This window comes from Hemiscyllium ocellatum, chromosome 33, assembly GCF_020745735.1.
Source record: "Hemiscyllium ocellatum isolate sHemOce1 chromosome 33, sHemOce1.pat.X.cur, whole genome shotgun sequence".
Lineage (NCBI taxonomy): Eukaryota > Metazoa > Chordata > Chondrichthyes > Orectolobiformes > Hemiscylliidae > Hemiscyllium > Hemiscyllium ocellatum.
The window spans coordinates 6,665,924-6,686,167 of NC_083433.1; the positions used below are offsets into that span (position 1 = coordinate 6,665,924).

The 20,244-nt window shown below is 42.7% G+C and overlaps 3 protein-coding genes across 3 annotated transcripts; all 3 read left to right on the forward strand.

The window, feature by feature from the left end:
* The first annotated feature begins 366 nt into the window (after positions 1–366).
* Positions 367–2,654, forward strand: LOC132831488 (ferritin heavy chain, oocyte isoform-like). Its single transcript, XM_060849657.1, has 4 exons — positions 367–468; positions 1,371–1,517; positions 2,123–2,248; positions 2,508–2,654. The coding sequence occupies exons 1-4, from the start codon at positions 367–369 to the stop codon at positions 2,652–2,654; spliced, it is 522 nt and encodes a 173-aa protein (XP_060705640.1).
* Positions 2,655–5,499: 2,845 nt separating this feature from the next.
* LOC132831487 (ferritin heavy chain, oocyte isoform-like) lies at positions 5,500–7,222 on the forward strand. The gene is made up of 4 exons (XM_060849656.1): positions 5,500–5,601; positions 6,143–6,289; positions 6,825–6,950; positions 7,076–7,222. Exons 1-4 carry the CDS (start codon positions 5,500–5,502, stop codon positions 7,220–7,222), a joined length of 522 nt encoding a protein of 173 aa, XP_060705639.1.
* A 4,210-nt stretch (positions 7,223–11,432) lies between these two features.
* LOC132831143 (ferritin heavy chain A-like) lies at positions 11,433–17,805 on the forward strand. The gene is made up of 6 exons (XM_060849141.1): positions 11,433–11,534; positions 12,236–12,382; positions 12,553–12,678; positions 16,843–16,989; positions 17,160–17,285; positions 17,659–17,805. The coding sequence occupies exons 1-6, from the start codon at positions 11,433–11,435 to the stop codon at positions 17,803–17,805; spliced, it is 795 nt and encodes a 264-aa protein (XP_060705124.1).
* The last annotated feature ends 2,439 nt before the right edge of the window (positions 17,806–20,244 follow it).

Here is a 20,244-nt window from a genome sequence, read left to right on the forward strand (position 1 = left end):
AGTTAGTTACAACAAACTTTATTTTAAAAGAAAACTTGAAAACCATTCCTAATCCAAACCTATCTCTTTAAAAGGCCACAAACTCACCATGACCTGATTGAGATGCTGCTGAATGACCTCCTGCTGTTCCAATCACAGAATAATCATCCAGACCTGACTCTAATCTACACCTCTGATCAGCTCTGGTTAACACACCCTCCCCCTCTCTCTCATTGGGGCCTATGTTCATGGGTAATTCCTGATTGGCTGTCAGGCATTGTCATTCATCATTGGTGGTACCTCTCCCTGGAGGATAAATTCAAATGCCTGCAGGAGTGAGGCATGGGTCTGTAGTTGTTTAGGTGATAGTGAGTAGGAATAGTGAAGATGGCTTCTCAAGTGTGTCAGAACTACCACAAGAACTGTGAGGATGCTGTTAATGAGCAGATCAACCTGGAGCTCCATTCTTCCTATGTTTACCTCTCCATGGTGAGGCTTGTTAGTTTAAAAGTTCTCTTTCAAAAATAAGGTTTTGATATAATTGCACTGAACTCTTGGTGTTTTCTAGTTAATGCATTACCTCTACTGTCCTTTTTTTCCCTTCACTGAATCCAATGAACATGCTTAATCCTGAAATACTGCTGAAATTTTGGGGCTTTATCTTAAGCTGTAACTGGCCCCTGGGTGAGGCTCTCTAACTTAATGTAGACTCTACATGGTGTACCCACTGGTGACTGCATTCTGATGCAGAAGAATGAGCTGGCTTTGCTTAATTCAACTTTCCAAAATTTAACACCTTTCTTTAACTTTGTCCAATCCAAATATACACTTTAAGTTGCCCAATTAATTAGCTGTCATCTAATAAAGCTAAATGACTCACTTCTCTCTAAATGTGAGGAAAGATAAATGTGGCACACTTTCACAGTTGAAATGGCTTATTGAAAACCAGGCCAGACAGACATCTGGTGCAGAAGCAGGACTCTGGTTATTCAGGTGGGTGTGATTAGTAATGAGATGGCAGAAGTCTGTCAGCTGCTTCTTAACTTGTGACCTGAGTTTTTGTTCAGGCAATTATTTCATGTCCCTCCAGCCCAGTAATACTTCAGTGTGGGGATATCTAATGGCTGCTTTCCATCTGCCCCACCCCTTCCTACCTCCAACTGGGGTCTTCACTATGCCATGCTAACAGTCTCTAAGCTAAGGCTAGGACTTGCAGTTTTTTTAATCTTTATTTCTACAAAGGTAAATTAATGCCAGGTTTTTGGGATATAATCCACACTGTTTCTGCTCTTGTCCCTTTTAATAACTCTTCATTTCTTGAAGTGAAATCAAGATGGTGAATGGGTTAGCTCCTGATTGAGACTTGCTTCCCATTTTATTTCCCCCTCCAGTCCTCTTTCTTTGACCGGGATGATGTTGCCCTGCGTCACTTTGCTGAGTTCTTCAAGGAGCGGTCCCATGAGGAACGGGAACATGCTGAAAAACTGATGGAATTCCAGAATAAACGTGGAGGCAGAGTCCTCTTGCAGGATGTCAAGGTTGGATTTTGCAAACTTGAGACCAGCTTTTTGTTAGTTAGCTATAAATGACTTGGACTGAGTGATGCCAGTCAATCTGTTTTGCCTCTGGATTGAACAAACGCTGTATGAATGGGAGGTTACTCACCAAACCCAAACACATTGAATTGAAGTAAATTAATTTACATGTGTGAAACAGCAGTAGACCATTGGGTGTGCCAAAAACTGGAGAGCAATGTTAGAATGATAAACCTATCAGTTTATAGGTCAGTGCAACATCAATAATTACAATGTGACTTGTGGTAGGACAAGATGGAGTTTGCAGGAGTGGAAAGTAACAGCATTTAGCTTTTCTGCATCGAAGATCTGCCTAGTGACCAGAATGATCCAAAGCAAAGAATGAATTCATTGTGTATTCTGAATATTTGGAATATCTTGATTCTTTCAGTGAATTTGCTGTAAAATTTCTTGAGCTCTTAGAACAGTATGAAATCCTCAAGGCTTTTTTAATCAAAAGTGAAGTTGATTTGAAATCAAACTCTTGCAATGTTTGGGGATAACTGGTCAGGTCTAGACTAATGAGACCTCTACTGAGATGAGCTGTGTTTTCTCTACTTTGCTTCCAGAAGCCAGAGCAGGATGAGTGGGGCAATGGTCTGGAGGCAATGCAGAGAGCTCTGCAGATGGAGAAGGATGTGAACCAGAGTCTGCTGGATCTGCACAAACTCTCCTCTGGCCACACTGACCCTCATGTGAGTTTTTCATGTCATGCATTTTCAGCTGAAGGTGAGATTGCTATTTACCCTGTCCTTCTAGTAAAGTTCCAGAAAATCACTTTTCTTAAACCTGAAAGCAGTCTGCAAGTGGAGGGCATCTGGATTTGAGGCCTGAGTGTCTAAGATGTTTCATCAAACTGTATAGCTTGAGCCCAGTTGTGGTCTCCCCACTAGGATAGTAATTAGACAAGTAATGCTGATGAAACTAACTTCACTCTCTGGCTGTTTGTTCCAGCTATGTGACTTCCTGGAGAGGCACTACTTGGATGAGCAAGTGAAGATGATCAAGAAGCTGGGAGATCACATCACCAACCTGAAGAGACTGGGAGCCCCTGAGAATGGCCTGGGAGAGTACCTGTTTGACAGGCTCACCCTGAGCTGAGTGGGATTCTGGTTTCCCTTCAGTACTGTACATGGAAACAGTAATTTCTATTGCTGGATATGGAAATAAAATATTCACTGAACTTGTATCATTCAGTAGCTAATGCCTAGAATGTTAATCCAATATGTCTTCCATGTCCCTTTGGCAGTCTTGGTTCAGTGCTGTCTCCATGATGTTTATCATTCACTGTGTGGGTGTCAATGGCCAAGTGAAGTCATGCTCCACACTAACTAGAGTCAAGCACATTGCTGTGGTCTGGGTGTAGACTGATTCAGGTAAGGACACTGTCAGAGTAGGCAATTCAGTCCGGTACAATCCTGGATGCTTACTACCCCTGTAAATTGTGACAAGTCTTTTAGTAAACCCTTCAACCCATTATTAAATATCCAACTAATCCTTGTCCTAGGATCCTCTGCACTCCAGGCTAGTGAATTCTGCTGATGCATGACCCTTAAGGAGAAATGTTATTCCTAATGTGTACATCTGTTAATGTGCCTTAAACTATGACCTCAGCCTAGATCCTGCCACAGGGTAGATAGACAGACAGAGCAGATGTTTAACCAATCTCCTTTTCCACTACAATTAGATCACATCTTATTGTTCTGAACCCTAGCAAGTATGATCTTAAATAAGTGTTTGTGGAACAAGAGGTGTTTTGCATCTGCTTAGTGAACCTTTGCCAAGCTCCCTCCCAGACTTGCATTCCATGCCATGTCAGCACCAGGCAATACCTCTGATGCTGTCTCAACAAAACCCTGCAACACTTACATACTCTAATCCTTTAGTAATAGTGATGTTCTGTTTACTTTAACAGTTGAATACTAGCTTTTCTACAATTCATACACTCCCCTATAGTGAAGCTTTTTGACATCTCTCTATTTAGACCATACGCAGTCTCCTTATTCTACTGATCAAAATAGATAACTTCCTTGTGAGTCACTGAAGGACATGAATGAGGTGAGGGTTTTCCTCAATGCTTTCGTGGTCTTTAGACTAAACTCCAGACTTTTTAACCCACTATTGGTTGTGGTGTCATTTATACCTAAGTCTCAGCATTTATAGCCTGGTGATAATGTTGTTAGCTTATTACTGTAGTCTTCATTAAGGTCTGTAGGGAATTTCTTCTCCAATATTCAAGTAATCGAAGTGTAACTATACAAAGAATTCCAGATGCTGGTAATCTGAAGCAAAATCAATTACTGGAGAAACTCAGCAGGTCTGGCAGCATCTATGGAGCGAGGAAATTCCATAAACATTTCAAGTTGTGACCCTTCAGAACCCATCTGTTTTCTCTTTCCCCTACAAATGTAATCTCTCAATTTCTGTTGCACAGGGACTGTCACTGTCAGCTATAATATCATGAGGCAGTGAAATATCAGGAAGGGACTGGTTACTGTATTCAGTGTCTGGGACAAAGCTGTTTCAGTCTCCCCTCTGCAAGGGCCTGGGGGACAGTGTGTAATTCAGATGTTTCTACATAAGATTGTCACAAACCTTCCTGGATTGCCAAAAGTTCTAATTCTTTTGCAGACGCTAACTGGGGAAAAGTCTCTGACCAGGTTGACATCTGAATCCTTGCTGTTTTTAACTTTACATATCAATCCCTAACCTTCATGAATCTCCAGTAAATGCAGGAATACATGTTAATTAGTCAAAATACTTAACACCCCAGGTAGCAAACCAACGCACACTGACTGCAGACTCTCTGAAACAGATCGGAATCTCCTTCTCAATCGGCAATTTGTTTGCAACTTGGTCTCATGGATGTGCTGGTACATTTCATCACCCAGAGAGTGGTGAGCCTGTGGGACCAGCAACCACAGAATACAGTCAAGGTCAGAATATTGACTCCAGGAGTTCGATCGAGCATTTGGGGTGAAAGGGATCGAATGATATGGGAAGAAGCAAGAACAGGGTTTATTGGGTTTGATGGGATCCACCATGATCATATAAATGGCCTCCTCCTTTTATCTCGGTTTTGATGTCCCTGTGTCTTCCCTACAGGCCTCTCAGACTACAATATGTTTCCAGGTGACACTGTTGAAAGAATAGAGAGCTATATCACACTTCCTGATTACGTTCAGTTCGATGGCACTATAAACAGACAGAATATTATGGGGAACACTGATATAATAAGCGGACAAGACTAGTCAACAGTTCAATGTGAGGAAGAGTGCACTTTGGACCTCGATAAATCAGACTTATTTCAATATAATGAAGAGCCAAGAACTGAAGAGGAGCAGAGAGTTAGGAGACCACGTGCAGAAACTACTAAAACAGCACAGTCAGTAACAAAACTGAATTTAAAAGGCTGACATCATTTTAGTCTTCATCTGTTGGGGAGAGGCGACTGGAATGTACAGGTTGTGTCACATTCGTATAAAGTGCAGAGTACACACATCTGGAGGATTGTATTCTGTATTCATACTATGGCCTTGGAGTGAGTATGTTTTTTAAATCAATCCATGGAATGGAGCTGTTGCTGTTGATGCCAACCAGTGCTGACCATCCCTAATTGCCCTTGGACTGAGTGACTTGACTCCATCTCAGAAGCGAGTTCTAAGTCCAGTGTTGGCCTCGTGAAACCTTTAGGCTTCCTTCTGTTCCCAAATGCAATCACAGATCTGCCTCCCTTTCAAAGCTCTGATTGGCTCTGGGTATCTGACTCCACTTCATGCCTGTCATTAGTGCCTGGATTAATGGAGATTCCTGATTGGCTGTCAAGGATTGTCAATCATCGTTGGTGATGCCGCTCCCTGGTTAGGTGCAGAATGTCCCAGGAGGATAAATGCAAGAGCTTGTGGGAGAGAGGTTCAGTTCTAGAGTTGTCTAGGTGATAGTGAAGATGGCCTCCCAAGTGTGTCAGAACTACCACAAGGACTGTGAGGATGCTGTTAACAAGCAGATCAACCTGGAGCTCTATTCCTCCTATGTTTACCTTTCAACGGTGAGGGTTGTTGTCTTGAAGTTCCCTTTTTGTAGTTAAGGTAGTGGATTTGAATGTACTTATATCAAGTATCTAGAATTTCTGTAGCTCAATGAACTGTACTTTGAATGCAGTTTACCTCTTCTGTGAGTGTGGTTCTCATTTGGACTGTGTGGCTTGTTAATGTACTACTTTTGTCCTTGAAAATAGTTTTTGGTTCTCTTGTTGAATAAATGTTTAATATCAAGAACTAAATCTAGCACTTGTTCACTTATTCAGCTTTAACACTTGATTCTTTTATGAATCAATTGCATACAATATTGAAGCTTTCAAGGACTCTAATTATCAAGCTGCCCTCTCCTCCCCCTGTAAGGAGCTTGAAGAAAGGGAATGTTCTACATAATGGTTTGAGGTGTTGATGTTAACTACCTTCACCTGTTTGAAGGTGACTTGTAATACAGTGAATTGTTAAATGAGTGAGTAACTCTTTTTTTGATGTTACTCCTATTGTTCAATCAGTGATTTTAAAATTGGAGTCTGGACTTCTGTTTTCTACTTGCAGTCCTCTTACTTTGACTGGGATGATGTTGCCCTGCGTCACTTTGCTGAGTTCTTCAAGGAGCGGTCCCATGAGGAACGGGAACACGCTGAGAAACTGATGGCATTCCAGAATAAACGTGGAGGCCGAGTCCTCCTGCAGGATGTCCAGGTTGGATTCTATCTCTTCCACAAATGTGACTTCCTCCTTGTGGAATAGTCATGCTGTTCTAGACTCTCTGGTCTATATTAGAGTGAAATGAATGTGGTATGTTAATGGGAATAGTCTAGTTTTTGAAGTGAGCTGTTTATAATCCTCTTTTTTTAAATTCTTCTCTACAAGAAGATCAATATCTGAATGTTCAGCAGGAAGGGTTTTAGCACTGAACAATTTACCCAAATTTCAGTGTGGATTGTGATCCATAAGCTGTAGACGTGTGTGAATACAAATGTTACTTGTTGTCCTAAAGTTTTAGTTAATGGATTGTACAGATTCTGATCAGTGAGTAGTTTACAATGATAGATCTAATGTCATGAATCATCTCCATGACATTCCCTGTGAATTTTAACCTGCCTTTAATACCAGTTTTGGATTTGGGTGCAGAGATTAGCATGGTTTCTCTCCTATCTTTAAATGTAGACATCATTTTTGGCCAGCCTTCTCCCAGTTGCAGTAATGACTTTTTTTTTGTTTTCCCTCCCTCCAGAAGCCAGAGCAGGATGAGTGGGGCAATGGTCTGGAGGCAATGCAGAGAGCTCTGCAGATGGAGAAGGATGTGAACCAGAGTCTGCTGGATCTGCACAAACTCTCCTCTGGCCACATGGACCCTCATGTGAGTTTCTCATGTCATGCATTATCAGCTGAAGGTTAAATGTAGCTATTTGTACTTGATATCAGTGTCAACATGCAATATCCATGTTTTGAGTGACTTAATGTTGCCTCACTATTCTATTCCAGCTGTGTGACTTCCTGGAGAGGCACTACTTGGATGAGCAAGTGAAGATGATCAAGAAGCTGGGAGATCACATCACCAACCTGAAGAGACTGGGAGCCCCTGAGAATGGCCTGGGAGAATACCTGTTTGACAGGCTCACCCTGAGCTGAGCAGGATTCTGAAATCCCTTTTTTTATACTGCAGCTTCACCATGTACAGGACAAAACTATTGTTATTGAATGTGGAAATAAAGGTGATTCATCATGAATGAGTTTTGTGTAATTCAATAATTGATTACATTCATATCCATGGTTCTCAGCTGCATGACATGTGAAACCTTGAGCTTGCTTTGACACATGTGGAGCAGGTGTCTCTTGTACCCTAGGCTTCCCAGGTGAGGGTGAAGGACAATACCATAGCACTATAAGAGCCTGCTTAACCAGGCTGCGGCGGTTCCTTGTCTTTCTTCGACTGAAACTGTGGAGGAGTGGCCACCAAACTAAAGTTATTAAAGATTCCAGCAACATACAAGCAGTCTCTTGGTTTATCATTGTAGGTGAATATGTGAAGCTGTCAAATATTAAACATCCATCTCTTTCACTAATCCAGTATCATTAGGAATGAAATCTGCTGTAATTACCTGGTCTGGCCCACATGACTCCAGAGTCCCAGTCCTATGGCCCTGGATGTACCCAGAAGTTTAAATTTGTTGAATGATTTCTTGCACTCCTACCATCCAGGGACCATATTCTGCTTGGATGAGGAAAGGCAGGAAGAATGGATTGTAGTCCTGAAAAGCTGCATGTTTTCATATTTTTAAAACCTTACCTCAAATACAATAGACCTCCTTTACAGAAGGAGAAAGGATAGATAGTAGAGATCCTGAGATTGTCACGATCACGCTCTACGTGAAACACAACAGCAATGGGAGTCATAGGATTCAAATGGAAGTATCCCATCACTGTACTGTCCACTTCCCCAATGTGATTGGTTGAGTTAGATACTGCAGACAATCTTGTTCGCATCAATATCCTTCAACTGCTGTGATCGATATCAGTGACCCTGACCCAAGGTGAACCAGTTCTTCAGATGGCTTTGTATTCAATACTGTGTACAGGAAGCTCTGATTCTAGACAACTGATGCTATCAGTTTGAGGAACATCAAAGCAACTAAAATCAATTCTATCACTGATGAGATAATTAGGAAAAATGTCTGCATGTGGAATAGGAAGATACCTTTTGGATATGGTTGGGTACCTGGAAGGGAGAAGGAGGTAGTGAGAGTGGCTGTCAACTTTGATTGACAAGATTTGTCTCTCCCTCCCAGGGATCTCTGCATGGGCTTCAGTTTCACCTTGATAGATCGATCTAGATGAAGGGGAATAGAGATGCATATGCTCGTGTCCAGGTAACAAAGTAAGTGGTGTGGCTGGGAGCTGAAAGTTTGTAACAAGACATTGTTAAAATAAATGAGCAAACACGAATAGACAGGGCTCATGTTTCATTGTGTAATTTTGTGAATAAATTTTTTGTCTGTTTTAAACCTGGTAGTCAACCTCCCTAACTTAATCCGGGTAATCTTCACTGAACCCTTACCGAAACAAATTGCAAAGTTATGGTCTGGAATACCTGCTTAAGAATGGTTTGAGTGGTCTGGCCTAGTCCATAACAAATGGATAGACACAAAAATGCCTGAATACAAAGAGCTCGATATTCGAGTCACTCTGTCTCAGCACAGAAGAGGCCCTTCCTTCCATTGGGTCTGTGCTGACCTGTCTACACTAGTCCCACTTTCCAGTACTTAGTCCATTGACTTAATATAATGTCATTTCAAGTGTTCCTCCGTGTACTTTTTAAAGGTTGTGGGGTTTCCCATCTCTCACCTCCCCCCACCCACCCCGAGGCAGTGTATTCCAGAGCTCCACCCATCCTCTGGGTGACAAATGCTTTCTTCGACCTGTCCTGCCTTTCACCTTTAAATGATGCCCCCTCAGGTTATGCATCTGACAGTTCTGTTACAGGTTTATTAAATGCCAGTGAGTGCACATCTACAATATTGTATTCAGCCCTGATCTATTCATCTCTGAGGGAATGCAGCACCGATTCACTGGGGTGACGGCAGGGTTAAAAATGAGGGCCATTTGCATTGAAGATACAATTCAATGTATCTTCACAGACAGCACTTTCCAAATCCACACCCACTTCCATTTAGAAAGAGAAGGACACCAGATATATTGGAACACCACCCACAAGGCTCCCTCCAAGCCATTCACCATCTTGCCTTAGAAATATATCACCGTTCCTCAGTGTCACTGGGTCAAAGTCCTGGAATTCCCTCCCTCAGTATAAAGGGTGTCCCCACACACCACGGACTGCAACAGTTCAAAAAGGCAGCTCACCCCCAACTTCTCAAGGGACAATGAGGGATGGGCAATAAATGCTGACCCAGCCAGTGAAGCCAATGACAGAACTTTAAACATTTTTGTGTTTCCATGAGTACAAAAAAAGCAAATAATTATAATTAAGATTTGAAGGTGATTAATTGATTCGATCAGGTCAATGGAGAAAAATGGTTTCTTCAAGTGGGATATTTCCAAACTTGAGGGGACTGTCAGGGGAGCAGCATATACTGAAGGTGAGAGCCCATCCATGAGGGGTGGTATTCAGAAACACTTTCTCTCTCACACACACACACACACACACACACCTGAAAATGTAAGCCTTGCTCTCCCAGCACCTTGGGAACCAATTGAACATTTCCGTCGGGGATTGTTGGCTGTAGTTAAGTAAATGGGTGAAGGGATAGTTAAAGCAATGTGGAAACAGGGTAAGAGTGATGTGAGGAAAAAAAAAATTTACACAGAAAGTAGTTAGGGTATGAAAAGAGCTTCCTGGAAATGTGGGAGAGGCAGGTTCAATTGAAAAGTTGAAGACATTGGGTTTTCCTCTGGGACAGTAGCGATGTGCAGGGATATGGAGAAAAGGCAAGAGATTAGCACAATGGAGCTGGTGCAGGCACCATGGGCCGAATGGCCTCCTTTGGAACTTTAATGTTTTTATACTCAGTTGTGGGACCTGGGTGTCAGTGAGCTGACCCAGCATGTATTCCCCATCCCTCTACACCCCCTTGAGAAGGTGGGGGTGAGCTGCCTTCTTGAATCGTTGCAGTCCATGTGCTGTAGGTTGACCCACAATGCCCTTGTCCTTCTAGATAGAAGTGGTCATGGATTTGAAAGGTGCTGTCCAAAGATCTTTGGTAAATTTGCATAGGAATTCTTTGATTTTGTGATCTGGTAGAAGGTGGGTGATATGGAATTGAGATGCAAACCAGCCGAGCTGTGGTTAAACAGTGAAACAGGTTAGAGGGCTTGGATGGTTTCCTCCTGATCCCATGGTCCCAAATTGTTAAAAAGCTGGTTAGTTTTACCTCACTCTAATTAATACCTGGATTCACAGAAGATTCCTGATTGGTAACGTGACGTGAGAAAAACATTTTTACGCAGAAAGTAGTTAGGCTATGGAACGTGCTTCCTGGAAATGTGCAGAGGCAGGTTCAATTGAAACATTCAAGAGAGCATTGAGACAGTAGCAGTGTGCAGGGATATGGAGAAAAGGCAAGAGATGAGCACAATTGGCCGAACGGTCTCCTTTGACACTGAAATTTCTTTATGTTTACTTGTGGGAATTGGATGTCAGTGGGCTAGCCCAGCATGTATGCCCGTCCTTAGTTGCCCCCGATGAGAAGATGGGGGTGACATGCCTTCTTGAACCGTTGCAGCCCATGTCCTGTAGGTTGACCCACAATGTCCTTAGGGAGGGAACTCCAGGATTTTGACCCAGTGACATTGAAGGGACAGCATATATTTCCAAGCCAGGATGGTGGGTAGCCCGGAGGGAAACCTGTGAGTGGTTTTCCCATGAATCTGTTGCCCTTGTCCTTCTAGATGGTTGTGGATTTGGATGGTGTTGTCTGAGGATTTTTGGTGAATTTGTGTTGGAATTCTATGATTCTGCGATCTGGAAGAGGGTGGTTTATATGGAATAGAAATGGAAACTAACCAAGGTGTGGTTAAATAGTGGAACAGGTCAGAGGGCTTGAATAGCTTCCTCCTGTTCCCATGGTCCTAAATTGTTTTTAAAAACCTGCTTAGTTTTACACTGCGCTGATTGGCTCTGGTTTGTACATAGCCTCCCAATACCTCTCTCTAATTAGTACCTGGATTCACAGGAGATTCCTGAATGGTAATCCCCAATAGCCAATCATTATTGCTGATAACATTTCCTGTTGGAATGCAGGATTCCCATTGGTATAAATACTAGGCTCATAGTAGCTAGAATTAGCTTTTTTTTTGAGTTTACCTTCTGTTAGTAATTGTGAAGATGGCCTCCCAAGTGTGTCAGAACTACCACAAGGACTGTGAGGATGCTGTTAACAAACAGGTCAACCTGGAGCTCTATTCCTCCTATGTTTACCTCTCCATGGTGAGACTTGTATCTTTTGGGTCCTTGTTTAAAAAATGGTTATTAATTCAGTGTATTCTAAGAAAGTAGTTGCTTAGTCAGTGACCTGTAGTTTAGTGTATATTTCTGTTATCTTCCTGAGAGAGAACACTGAAAACAGCTCAGAACAATCTTATCCCTACTCTGTCCTGCAATATTTCTGTTCATTGAAGTGGTGAATGGTAATGGCATTAATGAACACATGTAGTCAAATTCCTAGTCTTAATGGCAAAACTGAATGTAATTACTTGGCTTGCTCCCCTCTTAGGAAGGGGTGAATTCAAATGTAAATGCTGAGAGTGCTTTTTGCAAGGAAGTAGTTTTTCTATCTGTTAAACCACTGTTTGGCAGATTCTTCACTCTCTTTTGAGGTGACCCTGATAATGAGGGAAGAGTTCTCTAGAATCAGATTGTATGCTGAATAGGTTACAGCAAATATTATTGCTGACTCTGACTCTGGATTTCTAACCCATACCACTCACTAACCTGATCAGGCACACTCAGGGATGGCCTTTCCAATGTGTTCAAGCTCTTTTCTTAAAGAAGTTCCTCAGCCAATACCTTAAGTTTGAAGTGTCTCTAATTTTGAAGGCAGGTAGAGAATTAGCAATGAGATGTTTGTCCCTTTTGAATTCCTGAGTCAGATCTAGGCCTGTCTTGTCTTGATTTTTCCTCTTCCCCAGTCCTCTTTCTTTGACCGGGATGATGTTGCCCTGCGTCACTTTGCTGAGTTCTTCAAGGAGCAGTCCCATGAGGAACGGGAACACGCTGAGAAACTGATGGAATTCCAGAATAAACGTGGAGGCAGGATCCTCCTGCAGGATGTCAAGGTAGGGGCTACATCCTATATTACAACAAACAGTATCTCATGTTTATACCATTTAAGTCCTTTGGAGTAAGACGATATGGACACTAGTTCAGAGTTACCTTTTGCTTTACTCCATTGCACATTGGTTCCCTTTTCACATTGACGGAAACATTTTCTGGTTTTCCCCTCCAGAAGCCAGAGCAGGATGAGTGGGGCAATGGTCTGGAGGCAATGCAGAGAGCTCTGCAGATGGAGAAGGATGTGAACCAGAGTCTGCTGGATCTGCACAAACTCTCCTCCGGCCACATGGACCCTCATGTGAGTTCCTGGTGGCTGAATTTTCAGTGGTGTTGAAGGTGATATTGGACCCTGCACTCCATGTTGGTCTAGGGCTGTGTAGGCTTGTGTTTAACAGCAAATGTTGTTGCCTCAGTTATCAATCTGATCCTGGTGGGTTTTTGGTTTGTTTGGTATCTGGGGTATAAATAATGGGATTGGTTCTCCATTAAATGGAATGAGCTTAGCACTTGTATGCAAGACCAGTTGGTGCTGCCTTCTAGAGCAGTTCTAGCTGAGAAGGCAGTTTTAATGTGTTCTTGGAAATAGCCAGCTGTTCCATCAATCCCTAACAAACTAATTCACTCTTGTCTGTCTGATCCAATACTCTATCTCTCTCTTCCTTCCAGCTGTGTGACTTCCTGGAGAGGCACTACTTGGATGAGCAAGTGAAGATGATCAAGAAGCTGGGAGATCACATCACCAACCTGAAGAGACTGGGAGCCCCTGAGAATGGCCTGGGAGAGTACCTGTTTGACAGGCTCACACTGAGCTGAGTGGGACTCTGGAATCACTTCATATTGCAGTTTTATCATGTATGGTACTAAATTGTGAATTCACTGAATTGCAAATAAAACCTATCATGATCGATCACCTTTTTGTATAATTGTTATTAACTAGATTCATATCTATGGTTCTTAGCAGCCTGACATGTAAAACTTTTTTTAATTTGCTTTGTCCTTTTTTTTCCTAATTGCCCTGTTCAGGGTTTTTACATGCCTGAAGCACGTGGGACTTGTCCCTTCCCTGGGGGAGGATGTCCAGACAAGACAACAGCACCATCAGAGCCTGCTCAAACATTAAGTTTCTTGCCCTTCTTAGACTTAGTTTGGTCAATCGTCCTCATGTGTTAAGCTTATTGAAGTTTTCAGCAACATACAACAGTATCTCATGGGGGTTTTTTAATCACTGTAGATAAATATGTGAACCTGTCAACTATGAAGCACCCATCTTTCTTTTACTAAGACAGTATCATCAGGAATGTAATCTGCTGTCCTTACCTGGTCTGGCCTAAATACATCCAGGGCTGCACTGCTGTGACTCTGGAGTTTAAGTGCAGATTTACTCTTTTTTTTTGTCAACTTCCTGCACTCTAGTGTCTAGGGCTGATACCCTCCTGGCTGTAGAAAGGCAGAAAACATGGACTGCTGTCTGAAATGGTGCATCTGTTCATATTTTTAATATCTTACCTCAAATACAATAGACTCCTCCATTGGAGAAGGGATGGATAGTAGAGATCCTGAGATTGTCAGGATCAAGCTCCACATGAAACAACAACAATGGAAATAACATTCTTTAAATAGAAGCATCTCATCACTGTACTGTCCATCTCTACCATGTGATTAGTTGGTTTAGATTGTGCAGTGGATCTAGTACAGATCCATATCCTTGGACAGTTGTGATCAATATCAGTAACCCTGCCCTCATCTGGATCTGACAACAGGTGAACCAGTTCAGATGTCATTGTATTCAACATTAAGTATACAGGGAGAAATATCCATTGACAAACTTGTCAAACACTGATGAATTGGGGAGTTCTGATCTGGATGACTGATGCTATCAGATTGAGGAAAGTCAAAGCAACTAAAATCCATTTTATTGCTGATGAGATAATTAGGAAGACTGTGTGCATATTGAATAGGAAGATACCTTTTGGACATGGTTTGGAATCAGGAAGGGCAGGGATAGAGAGCATGGCTACTAACTTTGACAAAATTTGTCTCTTCCCTCCCAGCGATCTCTGCATGGGCTTCAGTTTCACATTGATAGATCGATTTAGATGAAGGGGAACAAAGAGCTGTATGTCCACGCTTCTGGGAGGCTGGGAGCTGAAAGTTTGCAACAAGACATTGTTAAAACGAACAGACAGGACTCAACGTGAGGAAGAGTGAAGCTTTCCGCTTTGGAACGAGAAAGAGAAATCAGTTAAACTGTGACAAGTGAGGAACTGAAGAGATGGTGGGACTGATCCAGAGAAATTACAACATCTAGTGGAAAAGCCTGGAATACAATGAGCTAGATGTTTGAGTCACACAATCTCTCAACACAGAAGAGGCCCTTCGTTCCATCAGGTCTGTGCTAACCTGTCTACACTAGTCCCACTTTCCAGCAATTAGCCAGTGGACTTGAACGTAATTACACTTTGTGTTCCTTCATGTACTTTTTAAAGGTTGTGGCATTTCCCATCTCTATGCCCCTGCCTGGCAGTCCACCCACCCTCTGGGTAACAAATGTTTTCCGCAAATCCCCACTAAAGGTTAGAGCCCATTCATTAGGGGTAGTGTTCAGAAACACTTCCTCAGACACAGGCACGATACTGAAAATGTAAACCTTGCTCTCCCAACTCCTCGGGAATCAATTGAACATTTCAGTCGGAGGTTGTTGGCTGTTGTTATGTAAATGGGTGAAGGGATAGTTAAAGCAATGTAGAAACAGAGCAAGAGTGACGTGAGAAAAACACTTTTACGCAGAAAGTAGTTAGGCTATGGAACGTGTTTCCTGGAAATGTGGGGGAGGCAGGTTCAATTGAAACATTCAAAAGAGCATTGGGACAGTAGCAGTGTGCAGGGATATGGAGAAAAGGCAAGAGATGAGCACAATTGGCCGAACAGCCTCCTTTGACACTGAAATTTCTTTATGTTTACTTGTGGGAATTGGATGTCAGTGGGCTAGCCCAGCATGTATGCCCGTCCTTAGTTGCCCTCTTGAGGAGGAGGGGGTGAGCTGCCTTCTTGAACCGTTGCAGCCCATGTCCTGTAGGTTGACCCACAATGTCCTTAGGGAGGGAACTCCAGGATTTTGACCCAGTGACATTGAAGGGACAGCATATATTTCCAAGCCAGGATGGTGGGTAGTCCGGAGGGAAACCTGTGAGTGGTTTTCCCATGAATCTGTTGCCCTTGTCCTTCTAGATGGTTGTGGATTTGGATGGTGTTGTCTGAGGATCTTTGGTGAATTTGTGTTGGAATTCTATGATTCTGCGATCTGGAAGAGGGTGGTTTATATGGAATAGAAATGGAAACTAACCAAGGTGTGGTTAAATAGTGGAACAGGTCAGAGGGCTTGAATAGCTTCCTCCTGTTCCCATGGTCCTAAATTGTTAAAAAAACCTGCTTAGTTTTACACTGCGCTGATTGGCTCTGGTTTGTACATAGCCTCCCAATACCTCTCTCTAATTAGTACCTGGATTCACAGGAGATTCCTGAATGGTAATCCCCAATAGCCAATCATTATTGCTGATAACATTTCCTGTTGGAATGCAGGATTCCCATTGGTATAAATACTAGGCTCATAGTAGCTAGAATTAGCTTTTTTTTTGAGTTTACCTTCTGTTAGTAAGTGTGAAGATGGCCTCCCAAGTGTGTCAGAACTACCACAAGGACTGTGAGGATGCTGTTAACAAACAGGTCAACCTGGAGCTCTATTCCTCCTATGTTTACCTCTCCATGGTGAGACTTGTATCTTTTGGGTCCTTGTTTAAAAAATGGTTATTAATTCAGTGCATTCTAAGAAAGTAGTTGCTTAGTCAGTGACCTGTAGTTTAGGGTATATTTCTGTTATCTTCCTGAGAGAGAACACTGAAAACAGCTCAGAACAATCTTATCCCTACTCTGTCCTGCAATATTTCTGTTCATTGAAGTGGTGAATGGTAATGGTATTAATGAATACATGTAGTCAAATTCCTAGTCTTAATGGCAAAACTGAATGTAATTACTTGGCTTGCTCCCTTTTTTAGGAAGGGGTGAATTCAAATGTAAATGCTGAGAGTGCTTTTTGCAAGGAAGTAGTAATTCTATCTGTTAAACCACTTTGGCAGATTCTTCACTCTCTTTTGAGGTGACCCTGATAATGAGGAAGAGTTCTCTAGAATGAGATTGTTTGTTTGCTGAATAGGTTACAGCAAATATTATTGCTGACTCTGGATTTCTAACCCATACTACTTACTAACCTGATCAGGCACACTCAGGGATGGCCTTTCCAATGTGTTCAAGCTGTTTTCTTAAAGAAGCTCCTCAGCCAATACCTTAAGTTTGAAGTGTCTCTAATTTTGAAGGCAGGTAGAGAATTAGCAATGAGATGTTTGTCCCTTTTGAATTCCAGAGTCAGATTTAGGCCTGTCTTGTCTTGTTTTTATCTCCTCCCCAGTCCTCTTTCTTTGACCGGGATGATGTTGCCCTGCGTCACTTTGCTGAGTTCTTCAAGGAGCAGTCCCATGAGGAACGGGAACACGCTGAGAAACTGATGGAATTCCAGAATAAACGTGGAGGCCGAGTCCTCCTGCAGGATGTCAAGGTAGGGGCTACATCCTATATTATAACACAGTATCTGTCATGTTTATATGATTTAAGTCCTTTGGAGTAAGACGATATGGACACTAGTTCAGAGTTACCTTTCGCTTTACTCTATTGCACATTGGTTCCCTTTTCACATTGAGTGAAACATTTGCTGGTTTTCCCCTCCAGAAGCCAGAGCAGGATGAGTGGGGCAATGGTCTGGAGGCAATGCAGAGAGGTCTGCAGATGGAGAAGGATGTGAACCAGAGTCTGCTGGATCTGCACAAACTCTCCTCCGGCCACACGGACCCTCATGTGAGTTCCTGGTGGCTGAATTTTCAGTGGTGTTGAAGGTGATATTGGACCCTGCACTCCATGTTGGTCTAGGGCTGTGTAGGTTGCTGTTTAACAGCAAATGTTGTTGCCTCAGTTATCAATCTGATCCTGGTGGGTTTTTGGTTTGTTTGGTATCTGGGGTATAAATTATGGGATTGGTTCTCCATTAAATGGAATGAGCTTAGCACCAACAGGACTTGTATGCAAGTGCCGCCTTCTAGAGTAATTGCAGCTGAGAAGGCAGTTTTTAACCTGTTCTTGGAAATAGCCAGCTGTTCCATCAATCCATAACAAATTAATTTCATCATGTCTGTCTGATTTCAAATACTCCATATCGCCCTCCTCCTTCTAGCTATGTGACTTCCTGGAGAGGCACTACTTGGATGAGCAAGTGAAGATGATCAAGAAGCTGGGAGATCACATCACCAACCTGAAGAGACTGGGAGCCCCTGAGAATGGCCTGGGAGAGTACCTGTTTGACAGGCTCACCCTGAGCTGAGTGGGATTCTGGAATCGCTGTTCTCCAATTCAATTCTGCTTCTTTTGTATTGAATATGGAAATAAAAGGTTAATTGAACTGTCTGGTTAGTTTTCTGTGTAACTATAGTCAAAACATAAATCTGAATAAATTGACTTCCTAACTGGCCTGACCCAACCACTCCCCTGTCCATATCTCTGTAAGGATTGGTTATTTGTCTGTTTCAACAGTTTGGATATAGGAGTGAACCTTTTTTGTGTAGCCATATTCATTTGGACCAGCAGGATAGGGCTGTCAACAGGGCTTAATCTCCCAAAGGTATTTAGGGTAAGTAAGTGAGCAGTACACTCCCCTGAGTGAATTGGGATGTTGTCCCTTTTGGGTGGCTGTCAGGCAGAACCATTCTACCTTTTGTTTTAAAAATAGGTCAACTGCAGGCCCCGGTGGTGACAGAGGTAAAACATGGACTTTCTGCTGCCCAAATAACAAAGCTTGTCTATAGATCTAATTATAGTGATTTAAGGTCAATGCACCTTTTGGTGTCACTGTCAAAGACAGATGATTGATGACACATCGTGGCCTCAGGACCTCAACATCAGATCAATGCTCTGATCTGAGTACTGTTTTTTTTTAAACAGTAAATAACTCTCATTGCAACTTATCTTCTCTTTGCTGAATGCAATGGCTACCCATGAAAGGTCCAGCTATTTCGGTCAAAGCTTTGACTGAAAGGATACCAGTTCCTGAACTGGCCTTCCAATAGCCTAGATGGCTAGGAATGTGGTTTTGAGTGTTTTTATTCGGTGAACCCCACAGCTAGGACAGTGAGTAAGAGGGCTTCCCATTATGATAGCTTTCCTGAGGGGCTGCTTGTCTCAAACCATGTTCTTGATAAAGTGGCTGCTGTCAGTTAATTCATTCACATATCACCTCTTTAAACTTCTAAGGGGCCTGATGGGAAAGGAAAAGTAAAATTGCAACCAGATTTCCCACAAATTCACAGGATAGTGGGGCTCGCTCCTATGACCTCATCTGTTCCTGCAGCATTACCAGGTGAAATCTCAAAGTGTCAAATTTGGGAAAAGTCACTATGTTTCTGCATTCATAAATTTGTTTCCCCATTCTGTGGAGGATCGACTTCAGACTCCTCCAGGATGGAAGGGGCATGATAGGACAATCGCAAGACTGTCACAAAACATCCCCACAATCCTGTCAGATCGAATGGATCCTTTGGAGATACAGTTAGAGGCAATGAGGAATTTACAACAGCAAGGGGATGTGATGAATGGGAGTTATAGGAAGGGGGAAATGTCTCCGATACAGTCATATAGATGGGTTAACTCCAGGAAAGGTCAGAGAGGTAGGCAGGTAGTGCAGGACTCTTCTGTGGCTATCCCCATTTCAAACAGGTATGCTGTTTTGGAAAATATTTTGGGTGATGGACGCCCTGGGGAATGTAGCATGAATAGCCAAGTTTCTGGTATTGAGGCGGGTTCTAATGTAATGAGAGATAAGTCAGGTTCCAAGCAATCAATTGTGTTCGGGGACTCTCTAGTCTGAGGTACAGACAGATGATTCTGTGGCCAGCAGCGAAAAAGCAAAATTGTGTGTTGCTTCCCTGGTGCCAGGATCAATGATGTCTCCAAGAGGGTGCAGAATGTTCTCAAGGGGGAGAGGGACCAGCAGGAAGTCACTGCACACATTAAAATCAATGTTATAGGAAGGGACAAGGGTTGAGATTCTGAAGGGAGATTACAGAGAGTTAGGCAGGAATTTAAAAAGGAGATCCTCGAGAGTAGTAATATCTGGATTATTCCTGGTGCTATGAGCAACTGAAGGCGGGTTTAGGAGGATAGAGCAGATGAATGCATGGCTGCGGAGCTGGTGTACGGGAGAAGGATTCACATTTTTGGATTATTGGAAGCTGTTTTGGCGTAGAAGTGACCTGTACAAGAAGGACAGATAGCACCTAAATTGGACGGGGACTAATATACTGGCAGGGAGATTTGCTGGAGCTGCTCAGGAGGATTTAAACTAGTAAGGTGGGGGCTTGGGACCCAAGGAGATAGTGAGGAAAGAGATCAATCTGAGACGGGTACAGTTGAGAACAAAGGTCAGTCAAACAGTCAGGGCAGGCAGGGTCAAGGTAGGACTGATAAATTAACCTGCATTTATTTCAGTGCAAGGGGCCTAACAGGGAAGGCAGATGAACTCAGGGCACGGTTCGGAACATGGGACTGGAATATCATAGCAATAACAGAAACGTGGCTCAGGGATGGGCAGGACTGGCAGCTTAATGTTCCAGGATACAAATGCTACAGGAAGGTCAGAAAGGGAGGCAAGAGAGGAAGGGGAATGGCCTTTTTAATAAGGGATAGCATTATTGCTGTACTTAGGGAGGATATTCCCAGAAATACATTGAGGGAAGTCATTTGGGTGGAACTGAGAAATAAGAAAGGG

Excerpts from the sequence above, each read along its gene's own strand:
- LOC132831143 (XM_060849141.1), top strand. The coding sequence starts at position 11,433 with ATGGCCTCCCAAGTGTGTCAGAACTACCACAAGGACTGTGAGGATGCT. Across the intron at positions 12,383-12,552 it reads TCCTCCTGCAGGATGTCAAG|AAGCCAGAGCAGGATGAGTG; the intron begins GTAGGGGCTACA and ends TTTCCCCTCCAG. Across the intron at positions 12,679-16,842 it reads CCGGCCACATGGACCCTCAT|TCCTCTTTCTTTGACCGGGA; the intron begins GTGAGTTCCTGG and ends TCTCCTCCCCAG.
- LOC132831487 (XM_060849656.1), top strand. The coding sequence starts at position 5,500 with ATGGCCTCCCAAGTGTGTCAGAACTACCACAAGGACTGTGAGGATGCT. Across the intron at positions 6,290-6,824 it reads TCCTCCTGCAGGATGTCCAG|AAGCCAGAGCAGGATGAGTG; the intron begins GTTGGATTCTAT and ends CCCTCCCTCCAG. Across the intron at positions 6,951-7,075 it reads CTGGCCACATGGACCCTCAT|CTGTGTGACTTCCTGGAGAG; the intron begins GTGAGTTTCTCA and ends ATTCTATTCCAG.
- LOC132831488 (XM_060849657.1), top strand. The coding sequence starts at position 367 with ATGGCTTCTCAAGTGTGTCAGAACTACCACAAGAACTGTGAGGATGCT. Across the intron at positions 1,518-2,122 it reads TCCTCTTGCAGGATGTCAAG|AAGCCAGAGCAGGATGAGTG; the intron begins GTTGGATTTTGC and ends CTTTGCTTCCAG. Across the intron at positions 2,249-2,507 it reads CTGGCCACACTGACCCTCAT|CTATGTGACTTCCTGGAGAG; the intron begins GTGAGTTTTTCA and ends TGTTTGTTCCAG.